The 19,038-nt window shown below is 41.0% G+C and overlaps 2 protein-coding genes across 2 annotated transcripts in view; one reads left to right on the top strand and one right to left on the bottom strand.

The window, feature by feature from the left end:
• LOC104958817 (transmembrane protein 255B) overlaps positions 1 to 9,225 on the bottom strand; it is a 15,308-nt gene extending 6,083 nt beyond the window's left edge. The window contains exons 1-3 of the mRNA XM_010786620.1: positions 9,129 to 9,225; positions 8,068 to 8,210; positions 7,527 to 7,589 (exon numbers count right to left, since the gene is read on the bottom strand). Of these exons, the coding sequence (XP_010784922.1) occupies positions 7,527 to 7,589; positions 8,068 to 8,210; positions 9,129 to 9,189 (267 nt within the window). The 5' untranslated portion in view covers positions 9,190 to 9,225. The remainder of the gene's footprint in view (positions 1 to 7,526; positions 7,590 to 8,067; positions 8,211 to 9,128) is intronic.
• Positions 9,226 to 11,976: 2,751 nt separating this feature from the next.
• On the top strand, positions 11,977 to 18,143 carry LOC104958804 (ATPase H+/K+ transporting subunit beta). Its single transcript, XM_010786609.1, has 7 exons — positions 11,977 to 12,286; positions 13,713 to 13,841; positions 13,923 to 14,036; positions 14,130 to 14,335; positions 14,455 to 14,517; positions 16,099 to 16,191; positions 16,682 to 18,143. Exons 1-7 carry the CDS (start codon positions 12,175 to 12,177, stop codon positions 16,838 to 16,840), a joined length of 876 nt encoding a protein of 291 aa, XP_010784911.1. The 5' UTR covers positions 11,977 to 12,174; the 3' UTR covers positions 16,841 to 18,143.
• The last annotated feature ends 895 nt before the right edge of the window (positions 18,144 to 19,038 follow it).

Here is a 19,038-nt window from a genome sequence, read left to right as displayed (position 1 = left end):
CACAATCCGAGCCGAGACGCCGACGCCCACTTCTAAAGCCTGTGTCTGCGTGGTGGTCCAGACGGAGAACAAAACCCGACGTTGTACGGGTCCTCGATAGCTGTTGGGGCCGAGTACGACCGTGACACCGGGCAAAGTGGCACTTCTCGGATGCGGCTGCCAAAAATCGAGCGGTTCGATCGAACAGCCCAGTCCTGAGGGAGTAACAAGGAGACTACAATGGCCTGCCCTTAGTCCGGTCTCCCGAGCGGTGTCTCTACCTCGGGACGTGACACAGCAGACCCCGATGCCATCACCGTCGACGTCTTGGCCACAGGGTCGAAGCACAGTCCCGACCCTGAGCACCGTCGCTCCTGCCACGCTCGCCCGGGGTGCGATATGTCGACCCGGGCCGACCCTGGATGGTACCAAGAGCGGGCGTCTTCTACGAAGGACCCTCAACCCTGATATGCCTCTGCTTCCTCCTACCGGAGACCTAAGGAGGATAGGCTGAGCCTACTCGTCCTTCTGTTGCAAAGTACAGTAAGCCCGAGTCCGCCGTTGAGGTCCCCGCTACCGACGAGAGGGGCCCGCTATCGTGTGGTCGATGTGGGCTGAAAAGATCATGCCGCACATAGTGTACCCTACAGGAAAGTGCCTTCCACAGTGGGCTGCCCTGCGTACCAGACTGCCGACCCCATAAATGCTTCAGCGGGCCACTCCCAGAGACCCTCGTCTCTGGAGGTCGCCCCGCGTGTATTGTAATGGACCTCGAAAATCGCCACAAGGAGTGAGATTTGCCGAAAGCGGAAAAGAGTCTCCTGTGGTACAGGAGCACTCCTGCCTGTTATGCTTGGTTTATAGTATATATTTGGGGCTGTTCCCCCAAACGCAAGAGAGGTCAATGTGTACGACCGTGCGTTTGACTAGAACACCTCGACGCCGGCAGAGAGAAGACTCTCGCTGCGCGCATGGCCCACACTACTTGAGCCCCGTCTGGACGACAGGTCTCCACGGTGGTGATATACGTCTGAACCTGAGATGGTAAGGTTACCAACACTCGGTCGACCCCTACGCAATACCGGCCCGGCGCCAATATCTAGACAAGCGTAGTTTTCTTTTACCATTGACAGTCAAAAAGAAAAGTTACGCGCTAGTTTTGCTGGTAATCCGCCACCTGCGCGAGCGCTGTAAACCCGGAGGCAGGAGGACATGCGCAAGGGTGGGGCCGAGACCTAATGGGGGTTGAGACCGGTCTACACTCTCTTGTCGCGGTGTGTTACTAGGACTATCGAGGCGTGACCCGGAACGTTACATGACCGACCGCCTCTAGATAGTCGACGACAAACGCCAGTTCGGCACCGTCAGGGGCATGCGTCCCTGTATGACAGAGTCCGCTCCCCCCCCTGCTAGAAAGTGGGTGTTGGGCCTGCGTACCGGGATACCGACCCGGGCACTCACCACCATGATTAGACCTTACGTCACCCAGCAGGGCGTCTTCCACTATTTTGTGATAAGTCTCACGTTCTCGAAGTGAGGTGATCCAGAGAAATACTGAATTCCCTCCCACAAACTCCTCACCACGAAGTTTTTCCCTTGTGGAGAAAAGTTACGGGCACCCTCACCTAAAATAGTAAAGATGTCCCTGATTAACTACTTTGTTTCTCGCAAAGAGGTGCTAGTTTCACATGGACTGGACGATAACGACCGTACGGTACACTGAAACTCCCTTTCTGCCGCTCGTTGTAGGAAACCAGACGGCAAAATACTCCCTCGAGCGTCCGAGGAGGAACAAAGGTCCAGTGACCACGGGAATACCCTGAACTGTCACCAAAATCTAACCCGAGTGAGCTTGGGGTAACTTGGGGACCTCTTCGACTGTACTTTCGTGGCAGTGAGTTCTGTCACGACAATGACCGGGACCCCGTAGGCGGTTCGCTCAGTCACTGTAAGTACGCGATAGACATGTAGGAAGTACGTGAGTCAAGCGGGGTCCCGATTGCTCTCACAACGACTTCGGGTTGGCACGAAATATGGATTCCACCCAACCAAGTACCAATAAAAAAAAAAAAAAAAAAAATGGGGGTAACTGTAACTCCCGTAAAGAAGGCGGCGACACAGGGAGGCCCCTTGTCGTCGGCTAAACGATACAGGTCAGGCACGAAATGCTGAATATACTGTCTAGTTTTCTCAAAGCAGCAAATTACTGGTTGAGAAACACAGGACCCGATTGGGAGTCTTCCCGTTCGGACAATGATTCGTGGCCGAGAGAGTGACCTAAACACCTCGGTAACGCCGTGGACACATTACACAGACGTCCATGGCCACCACGTCTAAAAAACCACCAACCGATGTAGGACCCGAAACAAGATTCCACAGAGGTAGGTTCTGTAAACAACGTCGCCACCTCCGACCAGGAGCGGAGAGTGAAAACAGGCGAAGAATGTCCGATCTGCAGAGACGAGGGTCGCACCGTGGCTCGTCACCGACCCGTGGGAAAACTAGTCTCGAGATGGACCAGTAGCTCCTCTGGTGTGAGGGAGAAACGTGTCCATCTTGTTCGCCATTATGGCGACGTGGGAAGGACGCGCTCGTAGCAGGTGCGTTGTCGAGAAAAAAAATCCTCTCCAACCTGTCGTTAATCCGGAGAAAAGACGACGGTGTAGGATTTATTCCCGAAGAATATTAACTGGTGTGTTAATATTCTTTCTTAGTCCTATTCTTCTCTGGTGTGAGAAGAAAGAAAAAAGCGTCCTCACTATCGTGGTGTCGGTAGCGAGGAAGGTAAGCTAGCAACATTGTGCTGCTAGCTTGAATCAAAACCTTACCTTTTCGATTTCCGGAGAAAAAACAAAAAAGGTGAGGTCGAGTGTGGTACTAACTGGTATGTTAGCACTGAGAGTCTTCTTGCAGAAGTATATATAAAAGTAGCCGGCGAGCGCCCGGCGACCGAAATTAGCTTGGTTCCGTCTGTGGACTGTGTGAGCTAGCCCGGCTACCGATATAGAGATGTGCTCTGAAGCGAGAAGAGGTGTTTGAATGACGCATGTGGCGTAGCGCAAGCTACTTATAGGGTGGGTGGATTCCCTGACGCTGACGTCAAGATCACCTGCCAATCGGGATTGGCGTAATGAGATTGATGCTTCTGTTTGCTCCGCGGATGAGGCGCATCCCATACTGAGACATCGAACAGAGTGTTATGAATGAGAACAGTAACATTGTGGGACAGACAGAAAAATAATGAGCTGAGATCTGTTAGTAATCTTCTTAAATGTTAAGATGCAGATTCAGGTGATTTAATTGAAGCGTTGTTGTAAAAATGTCCCGTGTAACCACTTTAAGAACAGAAAATAAGAGGGAAATATCAATAGAAGACAAAGATGTGTTAGTTATAGAGAAGGAGATCCATCAGGGATGAAGAGGTGAGAGGAGTTTTATGGCTTCAGTTAAGATATCTATCAGGTAATGTAACTAAAGTCGCTGACCGCTGCAAGGTCTCCTTCCCTGTTCAGTGGTCCAGTGACCAATCACACCTCAGCTGGACACAACGGTAATAAGAAACCAGTTGGGTAAAATACGGCTCTTTAAAGGTTCACCGTTCTGCTCCCTGAAGGTGACCAAGAGGACGGCAGAACGCGAGCTGCATGGAGCATTTGGTCATAAATTCATCTCTCAGTGTTTTAGGAGCAGCAGAAAGGAGGAGAGTTTACAGACAGGATCTCTAAAATCATTTTAAACATGTTGGAAGATAACACTAGACAAAATAACACATGTCAGTTGAGCACGTTTAACCTGCACCACACCTCACCTTCATCAAAAGGACGGGTCTTTTGGATTATTTTTGATTAGAGCACAATGTCACATTACATTAAAATCAAAAGAGACAAAGTTTCCCACTAAGACTAGACTATGGTTAAATATTCATTTGTGGAACAATACAGGTGATATATGTCTTTATTTTTTATTTTCTCACTGTCTACCATATTGTATTACCCCATGACTGCATCTTTAGCTTAGTTTTGACCACAAACCACACATTTGGTCTGTTTATGACAATTATTTCAAGGTAACTTAAACCACTAACAAGCATTTATCCTGAAGAAAACAGATCCATTAAAAAAGAAATGGCACAGGCGTTTCGTAGCTATTTGGCGATTTTGTAGGTTTTTCTTAGTTTTTTTATCATTTTAATATATATTTTAATTGTTATTTAGTTTTGCTGTGCACTAGTTTATCCTTTAGACTGTATCAAAGGTGCTTAACAAATACATTTTAAGCTATTGTAGTCCACTTCCACAGAAGGCAGAGATTTAAAGTTGTTCATTCTTGTAATCTCTGGCTGCAGTATTTACAGTTGTCACTCCTCTGAGTGTTTACAGTTTAAACAACATCAAACCCTCCATCTGCCGCTTTGTGACATCAGGGGAGAGAAGGCCTGTGAGATGCAGGAAGCAAAAGAAGAGCTCTCAGATGTCGGGGCATTAATGTCAGTGTGGTTGGTTCTTCTTTAATGAGCAGCCTCGCTCTGCCAGCCGACGCTCGTGTTTCAGCGCTGAGCCTCGGACACAGGATGGGAAGAAGACACCTGTGTGAGAGGGACATTATGCCACATGTGCCTCATAAGAGACACCGTAGACCGGGGCTGGCGTGGCAACAATCTCACCATTAAAGTTTAAAGCACAGACCTGGGAGCTATGCCGGAGAGGCAGACAGAGACAGCTGGTAGTAAATGTCTTCCCCTCTCACATTTACAGCCACAGCTCACAATGCAAGAACTGAGCAACAGCAAGAAGGAGTGAGAGCCTGCAGAACATATTCCTAAACATAAGTAGATTCAGTACACTGCAGCGTAACGTAAGACAAGGACACCCTGCACGCCACATGAAAAATTCACAACTCACGCTGATATACCAGTCATGGCGATGGGTTTACACCTCTATCATGCCAAGACGATCTTTTTCTTTCTCTGTGTTGTTATAAGCATGAAAAGTGTCTCTAAAATGGTTCAAAAATATCTGTAAGGAAATTATTGAGAAGAAGGTTCAGATTACTTTCATTTTGTTTTGCTTTAATACATTGAGCAGTGCCCAGGAGTGACGTGCTCAATAATTGTTTCTGATGTTCAAGGTTTCATCAGTCTTTAGTATAAACTGATACAACAATATATAGGATCTAATGTTTAATATTTCTAGACTTCATATATTCCAATTGCCCAGCTTAGTCCCCCTTACTGATGCTACATTTCCATTCTCCTCTCCAATAATAACAGCAACAGATTGACATAGTTGCTTATTATTAAATCCTTTCTTAAACATTAGCCCTTGATTATAAACGTAGGTAGACAAAGGCCACTACACATTTTTAGAAAGTGATGAAAGCTGTTGCTAGATGGATTTACTCAATGTAGCTAGTTATTTAGGGAGGCGTGTGGTGAAGTGGGAAGAGCGTTGGCGTTGATCAGGGGGTCACATGTTCAAACCCCACTGCAGTCAGCATGTCGTTGTGTCTGGGCAAGACACTTCACCCCAAATTGCTCCTGTGGGGATTGTCCACAGTATTGAGTATGTAAGTCGCTTTGGATAAAAGCGTCTAACAAGTGACATGGAATTTAATTCAGATAACACTGGCTAAAATATAGAATGTGGCTGTCTTGTTAATTTTTCAAACAAGAATCTAGGCTGAAGTTAAAACTATTATAAGATTGATGAGGTAAAAGGTTCTTATTTCATCTTCGCTTACAAGCGCAGACACAGAAGATTTAAGATGAATGCCTAATGCTTTGTATTCTGTGTATTCAAGTTTTTATGGAAAGCACTAATCCAAAGAAATTGTGTTTGGTGAACTATCCTAGGTTAAACGTTTGGTTAGAGTTACTAGTCCTGCTGTTAGTGTAGTCTAAAGTGTAAACTATCAAAACTATTGGAGCAGAATAGAGCCGCTAATGTTATCTTTCACTTGGAATACTTTAAGGTCAACGAAATAGTGAAGAATCAATCCCCATCCTCAAAGTCATGTTCATGTTGAAACAAAATTTAGTAAGATATACTGGGGGGGGGAAATGGAAAAAATAAGCTACAACCGTTGTGAGGGGGGTTATGAGTTAATCCGGTTGAATAGACCTCTTTTTAGGACAGTGGGGACTTGTAATGACTCATTGATAGACATCTTCCTGAGTCTCGTGTTAGCTTTGTTGCACCTTTTATGGCGGGACTAAGTAAACCTTACACATTCTCATTAGAAGATTCATTTACCTGATATATTTCCATCAAAGCTCCTCTTAAAGTATTCTATAAAATCCTAGTAAAAACTACATTATTTCCTGGAACTTTAACTGAATCTTTGGTTTCTTTTTCCCTCCCTTATTTCTTAACAAACATTTAAAGTAATGTGTAGTATATGATGAATGCTAATTGTTATTGTAAAATGAAAAATGTATTATTCCTACAGAGGGTCAAATGAGACATGCATCATCAATAAACTCCCATATTGCACTGTAGTCTCAACTAATTTCATCAACTTGGAAACGTTTTAACATAATAAGATGTGTACCACGTAATAATTCAGAGTTGGTAAACAAGGACTGGCAATCTGCTAACGTTTCTGTGTCACTGGTGTCCACTTCAGCCCTTGATGCTGGGTTTCATGTCCTGCGAATGTGATACTGACTATACTTTAATGACAGAGGAACAGTTCCAGATACTGGTTGCCGCTGGCTTTTAAGACGCATTTTCATTTGTCGACCTCTTGACTATTGCCAGTTGGAAGTCTGTTTATGCAGATTTTGTTTGTTTTTTTAATTCGGTTTTAGTTATTTAGGTAGAGTCTGAACTCTCAAACTGTGTTCTGGTTTTGTTTGTTTAGCACAAGTTGGAAAATGTAAGATTTTGAAAGAGTCAATCACCTTTTGTCGTTGTTTAACCGTTACAGTGTGTGTCTGTACTCTGTGTCCCTGAAATAAAGCAGCCCTGTCAGGACCGACCAATACTAATACAATTTTCCCTCTTGTCATAGAAGCCCAGAGCCAATCACATCCACTTCCCCCGTCCACAAATCCAGTCACATCCTCTGACCCGGGCACAAGGAGCAAGAACACATTACTGCCGCCATCGAGTAATCGCATTTGCTTCTTGCTCATAATAGAGCAATTTCCCGTAAAACAATTTAGTGAATTCACAAAGTCTGTAACATTATCCATAATTTATTGTGTATATATGTCCTGTCTTCCAGGAACAACGCCTAATTTTTAGAAGATGAATATCATGAAACAAATAATCATAACAAATGTTAACCTCTTCTGTCATCCATGCTTTTCTTTCAAAGCTGCCAGCTGTCTTTAAAGGAAATAGAAATGTTCCAAGAGTTGCTAATACATTTATTACTAACCGTGTATGGAACAATTAGGCCTTTTCTGAAGTCTGAAATACACATTGCATGAAGTTAACGGTTCTAAGACCATAATTGTGTCAAATAGATGCAATGACTGTTATCCTAATTATAATTTTTAATTTGTTGCAAAAGCGACATTACAGGCAGAGGAACAGACTCACCATAGGTCGGCGGTTTTCAACCAGGTGAATGCCAACAATGCCCAAAAACGCTCCAAAACTCAGCTGGAAACACAAAGAGAGAGGAACATCTACATGATTAAAACAAGACTACGCAGCCCCTAACATAAAGCAACAATCTTAAAATGACATTATCTGTTCATTTAGAAATATCACATTTGAGACATGAATGGCATTTAGTTTGTGTGTGTGTGTGTGTGTGTGTGTGTGTGTGTGTGTGTGTGTGTGTGTGTGTGTGTGTGTGTGTGTGTGTGTGTGTGTGTGTTTAGGTTGATGACACCCATTCATTTTTGTTGTTATGATTGTAATGTTTTGTTATTGTTTTTATAAGGAAGGGTCTAGGAAAGTAAGGTAGGGGGAGGGGGAGCAAGGTCTGTTCTTGTCATTTGGAAAAACAATAAACAATGTTTACAGAAAGGACAGCACATCGTCTCCAAATCATGCTGTTTGTATGAGGTTTTCAGACATAAATGCATTGTCAGTGTCAGGATGAATTAGAGATTGTGAAGTTGAAGAGACTCACCGTGATGCCGGAGTAATATCCAGCCACAGGCACGTTGTCGGTGCGTGTGGCTGAGACCAGACCCACTGTCAGCACCACCAGAGCCAGAGCCAGCAGAGACACCGTCACCCAGAGCGCCGTCCTCCTCCGACGCATGTAGTGGACTGGGGATGGACCACAGGAGGACATCTTTACTCTTATTAGATACAGATGAGCTCTCTAAATGACATGCCTTTCTCAACCTAATTCTGATCATAACATGCAAACCTCCTTTTGCCCAAGACAACATGCACATATTGAAATGATTTCCCTATACTCTTCTGTTAGTGATCTTTTTCAGATCTTTGTTCAAAATCTTATTTAAGTCATTTTCTTAAAATAATATACTCATAGGGTCAGAAGTAAAAGTACTCATAGCTGGCTGTGCTGAAGCAGTTTTATATACTATTGTGTGGTCTGAATCACATCATATTTAATGTTGTTATTGTTGTTTTTTATAATTAAGGTTTTTTTTTTCGTAGTTTTTTTTAAGCACCCAACAATAATCTATGATATGTGCAGGAACTATGTGGCAATCAGTGGTAGAAATACTTAACAAAAAACTTATTCCATTTTCTCCATCTGTACTCTATTAAAGGTAAAAGTCCTGAATTCAAAAAGGTACAAAAGTAGGCCATTAAGTATATACTTAAACTATTAAAGGTAAAAGTAAAGATTATGCAGAATGGTTCCTTTCAGAGTTTATTATTGTTATATAATGTGAAATATAACATGTCAGAGCATCATCATGTTGTATTCTGTCAACATGGAAACAATTTGAGATACTATGTTTACTACAGAAAAGCATTAATACTGCACCATTTACTATATTAAAAATAGATTGTAAAAAGAAAGAAGCAACAATGATTGTCAAATAAATGAACACAACTCATGAGCCAATTAAATGTATTCAAGGCCTGTTTCATTGTTTTCTAGACATATAACAAACATACGCATTGTATAACAGAACATAAATAGTGTTGACACGAGATGAAACTGTAACTGAGGTTCAGGTTAGAAGATTAAACCCCACATGTTTGTACCTGCTGGATCCAGTATTGCTGTTGTCTGCTGAGCTGTCTGCTGGGGTTCAGGTTGCTGCATTTTGACTTAATCCTGATGAAGTGTCCGGAAAAATGAATAAAAAGCAGAAGAGACAGCTGAAGAGACCCTCTTGAGTGTTTTTCTCAAGGTGGGGTCTTTGTTGAATCAAAACAGATTACTCACCCTGCACAAAAAAGTATATGTTTCTTAGAATTTAAACATCTGTATGATAAACAGGTACAACTTCATATAAATGTTTACAGCTGACTCTGAGCGCAGGCGAGTTCAACTTTTCCTGATGCATGAGAGAGAGACAGAGAGAGGGGGGGGAGCAAGAGGGAGAGAGAGAGGGACCAATCAGCTTCCTGTATTCACCTTATTGATACATTATTAAATTATCTGTCTGACATAAGTATAATGCAGCTTTAATACAGGATCCAGTGAATGTGGCTGTACTATACTATTCATACTGTATATTATAACAATAAAAAGAGTGGTTAGAGTGAGTTTCTGGTGTGTTTAATGTCTACAGGCTGCAGGTGACTGGTCATGATGCTGCAGGGTCGATGGTATTTGAGTGTACAGCGCCCTCCATTGGTAAAAACTGGAAGATACAAACCTTGTAAACACTAATCCTTTAATTCAGTGTATTTTATATAAATAACAAATATCCACTCTACCTCTACAAAACTGGTATCTTTAATGGCTTGAATCAAGTTGGATAAATAAGAATGCTTGCATCTGTTGAACGACACAACTAACTTGACTATAAGCTATAAAACAAGTTTCAATGTTTCACTGAGAATCTGAACAACCTGTCAGTATTTACCTTTCCTCCTCGGGCTATGAATGGTCCTCTAGCAGCCATGAACTCATACAGATTGACCCTCAAAGTGGAGTGATCTACAGAGTATTCTGAGCAGAAATCATACTCTCCTCTCAGCAGCTCAGAAGCCATGACACATGCAGGTGAGATGAAGTGGTCTCAGACCCTCAGTTTCAGTACTTTCTGGACAAAAAAAAGATGTCAATTTTTAATGTAAACAGCTAAATAGATCTAAAATGAATCTAAACTAATAATGACTTCTTAAAACTACTGATCTTTTCAAATGAAAATGCTGGGATAAAAACATTACGGCTATATTCTAATTATGTGGATCTTACGTCATGAACAGTACAGCTGCTACGGCTTAAATCTACACTATAAGTAAAAGCTATTTAGGGAACATAATATATTCTAGTGGTTTCTGCAATTTGCTTATATATTTTTTCATAGCAACTCTAACTAAATACTACAACATGTATTGGTATTCAATTACGTATCTGTAACTAGTCACTCCAAAATACTCAAGTTGATGCACCTGAAACCACAGCATTATGGTACTGTGTTCCATACACCAATAGCCAATCAATATAGAAAAAAAAAGAAAAACCCAATATGGAGTGTCTTTTTACAAAATAACTAGATATGTATATGTTTATACTATAAATTAATGCTGATGTATTTTATGTATATGTGCTATATTAAAACATTGAGCTCTTTTGTGTAAAATGGCTGCATAGTTCCAGTCAGTTACCGTACAGTGAGGGTTAATGTTATATATTAATTACAGAATAAATGAGGTGTGTGTGTCTCATCACAGGTCTGTGAGAGCAACTATGACCAGTATGCTGGGTTTTGCGTGGTCTGTACCTGGAGTCCCAACGTAACTCTTGATTTTAAACTGATAATTGCCCAAGCTCCACAGCCAGTCCAAGGTCAGAGAAACGAATGTTACCTGTGAGAACAAACACACACGAGAGAGCTGTGCACGTCACAGATACCAATGTTGACCTGAGGCACTACGTCTCTGAGTCGTAAACCTGTGGAGCCGTGATAACTGAGAGACGTCCTTGTGTTAAGAGCAAAGACTGTGCACTGCATGTGTGAAGGGTGTGGGGTAAAGTCGGTTCATGTGTGTGTTTTGACCTCAGAAGGCCAAGAATGGGACATCGTTTTAAAGAAAATGGTAGGGTCTTTAATTTGCCAGTCCTCTAATGTACATTGGCAGAAATAGCGCCAAACTGGCTGCATTTAAAACATGGTAACCTTGGGGAGTTTTGGATTTGATGCGGTGCAGGTTGGCCACCTTTATTTCTAGATATTTCTTGCCATAATTCCCTTTTCCCTAGAAACGAAAAGCCCAAAAGATTCCTCTCCCACGGGTTGTGTCTTAATTCACTTCCGCTGCAAAAACCTTTTCAGACACACACCCATCCAGTAAGAAAAAAGTGTCATGCATCTACTTAAAAAAGTCCATCACATTGTTCATGGTCTCACTGAGAGTATCCTCCCCGGCCATGGTCTTTCTCTTTAACCCTCCACTAGAATAATTATTTTCATGTGTAACATTGTGACACAATACACATTTCTAACTCAAATCAAATATTTTGTTTTTCGGCAGTTTGTTGAAGATGTTACCCTCGCCTCTGGGAATTTTTTTGTTGAGAAACGTTAAATAGATTATCTGTGAAACACAGCAGCTCTTCCTGTCTCCTTTTGTACTTTGTACAGAATCAGACAGGCGCAGGTTTTTGTTCATGTGTGTCAATCATTTGAAATATTAGCAGATCAAATGCAAGCGTCACCTTGGTGTTTTGTCTTTATTACCAGCTGTCTGGGTGTTCAAGGTGATCCTCGGGTTCCTCTGAGGAGTGAAGGACGTCGTGCTGAAGGAGGAACTTCACCTGTTTCTTCGTTGGCCCGCCTCAGCCTCCCTACAGGAAGCAGGCCCACCTTTTCATCGGCCTTATAAATAGTGAATAAGAGATAACTCATTCATCACACTCTGGAGCAGCGACCAGGGAGTGAGTTTTAGCTGAAACTACTGTAAAAGAGAAAGAGACAAGGGACAATACAAGACATTAGCACAAAGGTGCCTTAAAATCTTTGGGGAGGGACAGGTAGGAGAGAGGAGAAACACATAGTACTGTAAGTGAGAGGAGAAAAAAGTGTGAAGGAAAGGAGAGGTCTGCTGTGGATCCTGGTCAGCACAGAGTTTCATCATGGCCGCCTTGAAGGAGAAGAGGACTTGTGGGCAACGATGTGAAGACTTTGGCCATTTTGTCTGGGACTCAGATGAGGGGAAGTTCATGGGCAGAACACCAGAGAAATGGGGTAATTATAACATTGTTATCCTTTTTTGTGCAACATTAAATAAACCTTAAAAATAAACCGTAAGTGGCTGAAACACCATTAATATAACAGCACAATGGCTCAGTATTACACACAAGGCAGGGCAGTATCATTTATAACGCTGTAGTTTCACCACTGGCAATAAGTGTCATTCACTCATTAACAGTCTACTTGTCTCTTTGCCATATTTTTTATCATTTTTAATAGCTGGTGACCTCCAAACATTTAGGCAATCATCTTTTTCAACAACAATGACTGAAAAAGACTTTACTAGTTATCACTTTAAAAACAAGAAGGTCATTCAAGTTGAAGACAATGTCAAAATTAATCAAATATTGTTAACTGCTATAATTAGTTATTTATGTCATATGTATCACAGTTACAGCGGCAATGATGTTTTTACATTTCAAGCTCAGCTGAAATGTTGTAATACAATATCATATTTAAAAAATATGATATAATAATACTGTGTAAATATATATGCTATGGTCCATCTTGGAAAACTGCAAATATAGTTTAGCGTAAGATAATAAGGCTTATGTTTAACAGTCTTATTAGGCAATTAAAGCAGTTTTTTACCAAAGTTATTTATCTTTGTAGTACAAAATTAACTTTTCATATTAGGAAGGGCCTTCATGGCCAGTATGGAAAGGAAGGATTACTGAAATCCATTTCTATGTGCATATAGTATGGGCAGTGGAGGAGCACATAGCAATATTACATCTTTTTGAAAGCAAAAGTAAAAGAATCTTGAGTCCATGAAGATATTGAGTTTATGTGTTTTGGGTTCCACAGTTAAAGAGCGACACACATCATACTTTTGTGTACAGTTCAGTTTGACATTTTCTGTCCTTCCAATATCACCACAGTGAGGTGTATGTTTGCAGCATGTGGGCACAGTGAGATAAGCCGCTGTGGTGATAAGCTTTATTTCTTTCTTTTGTCAGAGTCCTTCCCCCCTGTGTTTGATTTCACAATCAGATGAAACATGCTCATAATATACTGTAGACAGAGGACACCTTGACTTCTGCCAATTGAGCCTGATCTTTGTCACAAGTGTTATCACATTTAACTAGTGTATACTCTCAATACAAGGATTTGTTTCACCTTTGTACATTTGTACACACTGAATAACAATCAGAAAAGGCCTATGAAATTGGAGATTTTACAAAATATTAAGGGTTATGGACAAAAAGAGACGCAATGCTGCCATGAACATATAACTCTCATCATGCCTCGTAGACACAGCACGTTGCATATGTTGTACATATTTATATTGTTGTGTTTCTTGACTCTGCAGTACTTGCTATTGTCATTTATTTCTCTAACTATATTTGTTGATATGCACCAAAACAATGGGTCAAATTCTCTTTTAACCACAATTTCGAAATCCCTCTGTCCTCCACAGTGTACATCAGTCTCTATTATGTGTCCTTCTACGCTGTGATGACCAGCCTTTTCAGCCTCGCCATCTGGACGCTCATGTACACCTTGGATCCGTACACGCCGGACTACCAAGACCGACTAGCATCTCCGGGTAACACATAATCAATAAGAGTTAGACAACGACTTAAATTAAACTTTAAATAACGAGCTCTCTGTTTGTTTCTCTGTTCAGGGGTGATGGTGTGGCCGGACACTTATGGAGAGGAAGTTATTGAAATCACCTACAACACGTCAGACAAAGCCAGCTGGATGAAGATGACCAAAATCCTCAATGAGTTCCTGGAGCGTTAGTATTAACTCTGTTGAAGCTTTACAGATACTAAAATATTTATTACACAAACAAGACATCTTAATCTTTCTCGCTGTCTTTCTCTTTCAGCCTACAATGACACCAAGCAGCTTGAGTGTAACAACTATAACTGCACAAAGGGAAAGTACTTCCTCCAGAAACACTTCCTCGGACCTGACCACACCAAGTACTCATGTCCCTTCCTGCAAAGCATGCTGGGACCCTGCTCAGGATTTGAGGACTCAACCTTTGGCTACAACTGCTCCATGCCTTGTGTCATCATTAAGATGAACAGAGTAAGTTTAATGCATTCAACCTTTTCTGAGCCTTTTTGGGAAAACCTGAATCTCGCAGTATATTAAAAACAAGCTTGTTTAATGAAAATGACTAAAGGTACAAATGTTTGTCTCCGCAGATCATCAACTATTTGCCTACTAATCGCACAGACGTTGCCCCTTATGTAAACTGCACTGTACTGGTGAGCAACAACTCCATATACTGATTTTGACAGCATGCATTAAAGAATTAAAGAAGAAGAGTCATAAGTTTTACATTTCATTTTCAGGGGTACTCCAGTGATTAAGGCCCAATCCCAAACCGCCCCCTACACCCTACCCCTACACACCGCGCAAACCCCTCCGTTTGCGCGTTTGCACGGAGGGTCCGCACATTAAGTGCTGTTCCAAACCAACGAGTGTGGAGCGGTGTGGAGGGGGAGTGGGCTATCAAGCCATCAAACAGCGAGTCTGCATCGGTGCAGACTGGAGACTGGTCCCTACCTGACCGGTCTCAGCGCTGTGTGTGTCCGGCCCAATCCCAAACCACGCCCTACACCCTACCCCTACACAGTCACTACCCCTCGGTGACGGAGTGAACTCTGTGGTGTGACACTCGCAGGTCAATGAGGCTCCCTCCTGTCAGATGGAGGGAGTAAGGCCCAATCCCAAACCGCCCCCTACACCCTACCCCTACACACTACCCTCGTTTGCTTGTTCGCGCAGAGGGTCCGCCACATTAAGTGCTGTTCCAAACCAAAGAGTCTGCATCGGTGCTGACTGGAGACCGGTCTCATTTCATTTCATTTCATTTTAAACCTTTATTTATGCAGGTGAATCCCATTGAGATCATTGATCTCTTTTTCAAGGATGACCTGCTGTCTCTACCTAATCGGACTCAACGCTGTGTGTGTCAGGAAACACGCTGTTTACAAGTAGTTCCAGCAAACATCCACTGATACATTGCGATGTTAACAACCTCATGATAACCTCACATTGTTTTTACTTAGGATCATACCTGTGTGTGTTTAGTCTAGAAAAAGATTTATTTGTGCATTTTATTATAAAGTTGTGTATATTTACAGATTATTGCAAAAACTAAGAAGCTTATAAACATCAGGTTTAAAACTAAAAGAGCTTTACAAAACAGTAACACAATTAAAGATGTTTGGAGTTTTATTTGAGTTATTAATTTAAATGTTTTGTCTAAGAGAGGCTGATTTGAAACCGTTGTTACATACAGTTACAGCATTTCCTGTTTCTGCCGGAGAGAGTGGAGTTTGTATTTACTCTCTCCATCTGACAGGAGGGAGCCTCGTTGAGCTGCAAGTGTCACTCCACGGAGTTCACTCCTTCACGGAGGGGGAGTGTGTAGGGGTAGGATAGGGCGTGGTTTGGGATTGGGCCTTAGTATTGCACTTCCATCAAGTTGGAGGGCTTCCTGAAAGACAAATTAAAGATCATAATCAATGTAGCAGAGACACAGATATGCTGACTTTTATGTCCAAGTGTGAGCCAAGTCTTAAAAACACTTGATCCTACATTTCCCATCATGCATTTCTGTTCATATAAACCTTCAAGTTTGGTTTTCTTTTGTTCAAACTCAACAACCCCAGTTTGTAACAGACCTGTTATATTTTAGTCTCGGTGCTAAGGGTTATTTTCTCATATGTATAGGTCGTGTGTGCCGTGTGGTCGTCAACAGTGTGCCCAGGCTGAGTAGTAGTCCTCTGGTGATGCCCCATTAATTATGACTAAATCTGTATCTGTGTCTGTGTGTTTAGGAAGGGGAAGGAAATGTGGCCAAAATTGAGTATTTCCCTGAAAATGGAAATATGGATCCCTCTTACTTCCCTTACTACGGGAGGCTGGCACAGGTAAATCCGCATCTGAATATTGAAATAACATTTGTTTTCTCTCTGTAAAGATTCTAGGCAACAGTTTCACACTCATGTGTCAAAAGTAAATGTTTCAACTGTTGTAGAGGGGCAACAATGGAGAAAAAAACACTAAATTAGTACGCTATTTGCAGAGTTAGCTTAGCTTAGCACAAAAACTGGAAACAGGGGAAATGGATAGCCTGAAACGACTTCCCAAAATAACACAAACTGTTGTCATAACACTTCTTGTACAGAATAAATTAACAATCTGGCATTACAATTTGTTATTTAAAGATTATTTTAGGGAATTTTGTTGTTTCCCTTTTTCCTTTCTTTATGCTAACTAGATTATAGCAGTAGCTGGTTGTTTTGATTATCTCATCTGTAAATGTCATCTGTAAATGTCCTTAAAAAATTGAAAAAAAAAAACTAAACTCAAGCACTTGAGCATGAATGGTAAGCATTGTCTCTTTCTCCTTTCCTTCAGCCTTCTTACGTCAACCCGTTGGTGGCTGTTCGGTTCAGCCTGGTCGGAGCGAAGCACGCTAAGATCCAGTGTAGAGTGGTCTCAGAAAAGATCAGCTACGAAAACTACCACGACCCCTACGAGGGAAAAGTCATCTTCCACCTCAAAGCATTAAAATGAGAAACAGTAGAGAAGATACAGAGAAATCAGTAACAACAACTAACCTTTCAGTATCAGAGATAGAGCAGCTGACGACAGATAAACTATTATTTAACGACCTTTAAACCACTTTATTCGTTTAGACACAAGAGGTTGCAGTGAAACTATTGTAATGTGTTCACAGCAGTATCTTGCATAAACAACACGTTCAATAATAATCCAGTACCTTTTGGTAACACTCTTTAAACTCCTTGTATTGTTACATTTCTATGGTGCTTTTATGAACATGATTGTCATGCTTTGCTGAGTGATTCATGACACTCTTTGTCTTGTGATTTTACATGAAATAAAAATTAAATCTTCATATTGTCATGTAACCCTGATTAAGGTTTACCAATGTAACCATCTGTCTGCTCGTCAAACTAAGTATTATACCACAGTTGGCATCACCAAAACCAAAGTTACCAGTTATAAAGTTGTTAAATAAATAAACCTCCAAAAAAGGGTGTTGAGATTATCTTTGGGATTTAAAACTCTAAAAACTCTACATTACAACCATGACTCATAAGAACACATTGTTTTTATTTTGAAGGGGTCACAAGCCAAAAAAGTTGTGAAACAGTGGATTAAAAGACTCAGTGACATTTATTTATATGGAGTCATTAAGTCTAGCTTTCTACTAGATGTGTTTCCTGCACTATTTATTAATGTCACTAATGCAGTTAACATTGTCTTGACTTTGACAGTTGCCATATTTTTAAATGCTGCAAAGTAAACGTTTACCACTATAAAATGTCATAAATGAAAGACAAAAATGAAGGCACGAAGAGCCTGACGTGGAGTTGAGAGGGGGAGGTCATGTATGTGAGTATTGGGGGCAGAGTAAGGAGGTAACAGAGAGATTTAGAAGATTACAGCTTTATGGTCGGACCGAGGGAAGTCTAGAAATTCCAGAGATGCCTCAGACCACTGACTAACTGGATGGAGTTAAAAACTTCAAAGCAATACAAATCAAAAGGTAAGGAAACATGGGCATTAAGATCACCAGCAAATAAAAAATTCCTTCATATCAAGGTATAATACGATATTGAAGTTCAGACAATAATCAGGATTTAAAAATGTTCTTCAGAGAAAGTAATGCAATCTGAGAACAGAGTGAATACAAACTAAAATCAATAAAATAATGATGTATCTTCTTGTTTTTAATAAATACATTATCATTGTTAGTTATGACCAACAACACAGGAATGGAAACTCAATCCACTACACAGGAAAAGAGAAAAATACCCCTCTGTTTTGACGAAGGAAAATGTGAAATATATAACAAAATATAACATGTATATAGCTCATACTGTACATACACTTACACATTGCACGTTATGAAAGATAAGACACAGACACTTACAGCAGAGCAGGAACACACGTTTAACATTCAATGGTAACCAGTGCAAGATTTTCCTTTTAATGCAACATCAGTAAAAAAAATACTGATGAGCATGTTCTTGTGATCCCCTCTCTAATAATTAATTATCTCCATTTCTTACTTTGAACTAATGTACCGGTTGACATAGATTTGATCAGAATGAAGAGCCTAAAAGAAGAACGAATAAAGCCTGTTATATTCTTTGTAAAATGAATTTGTCGTTTTTAGGTAACACTAAAGAGTTTCCTAAGAGCTAAATTCACAGTATTACAATGATTACATTAAATAAATAGACATGTTTTTTAAACTAAGATTATTAAATACAGCAGATACACTTCAGTCATGATTGAAGCTTACATTTGAATCACCTAAAAGTCAGAAAAGTTACTTCAGATGGTCATATGTAAAAAAAACATTGAGGCAAAATAAATTATACAAAACGTTTTCCCCATTTAAAAAGGGGACCTATCATGCAAAATGCACTTTTTGATGTCCCTTATACATAAATATGTGTCCCCGGTGTGTAAAACCCTCTCTCTTTTCCTCCGTACACAATTCTCTAAAAACGGGGCTACAACGGAGCTGATCCAGATTTGCGTCCGATATGACGCAATATCGGAAATGTAGGCTGGCTTTACACCAACGGCCCTTTCAGAAACATTGCTATCAGAAACAATGCCCGACTGTTTTTGACGTAATATGGTGGGTGCATGTTTACATTAGCATCGCTAACACTCAGAGCTAACCTGCATGTGTGTGAAGTGAAATAGAGGGATATGAGGCATGGCAAGAATGG

Source organism: Notothenia coriiceps, unplaced genomic scaffold, assembly GCF_000735185.1.
Source record: "Notothenia coriiceps isolate Sejong01 unplaced genomic scaffold, NC01 NC01_scaffold00001080, whole genome shotgun sequence".
Classification (NCBI taxonomy): domain Eukaryota; kingdom Metazoa; phylum Chordata; class Actinopteri; order Perciformes; family Nototheniidae; genus Notothenia; species Notothenia coriiceps.
The sequence above is the reverse complement of the archived record's forward strand: the minus strand, read 5'-3'. Positions and strand labels throughout refer to the sequence as shown.

What these genes read in the sequence shown, in the direction of transcription:
- LOC104958804 (XM_010786609.1), top strand. Translation starts at nt 12,175, where the DNA reads ATGGCCGCCTTGAAGGAGAAGAGGACTTGTGGGCAACGATGTGAAGAC. An exon ending in CCTCAATGAGTTCCTGGAGC is followed by an intron (nt 14,037 to 14,129) that starts GTTAGTATTAAC and finishes TTTCTCTTTCAG; the next exon opens with CCTACAATGACACCAAGCAG. An exon ending in TCATCATTAAGATGAACAGA is followed by an intron (nt 14,336 to 14,454) that starts GTAAGTTTAATG and finishes TTGTCTCCGCAG; the next exon opens with ATCATCAACTATTTGCCTAC.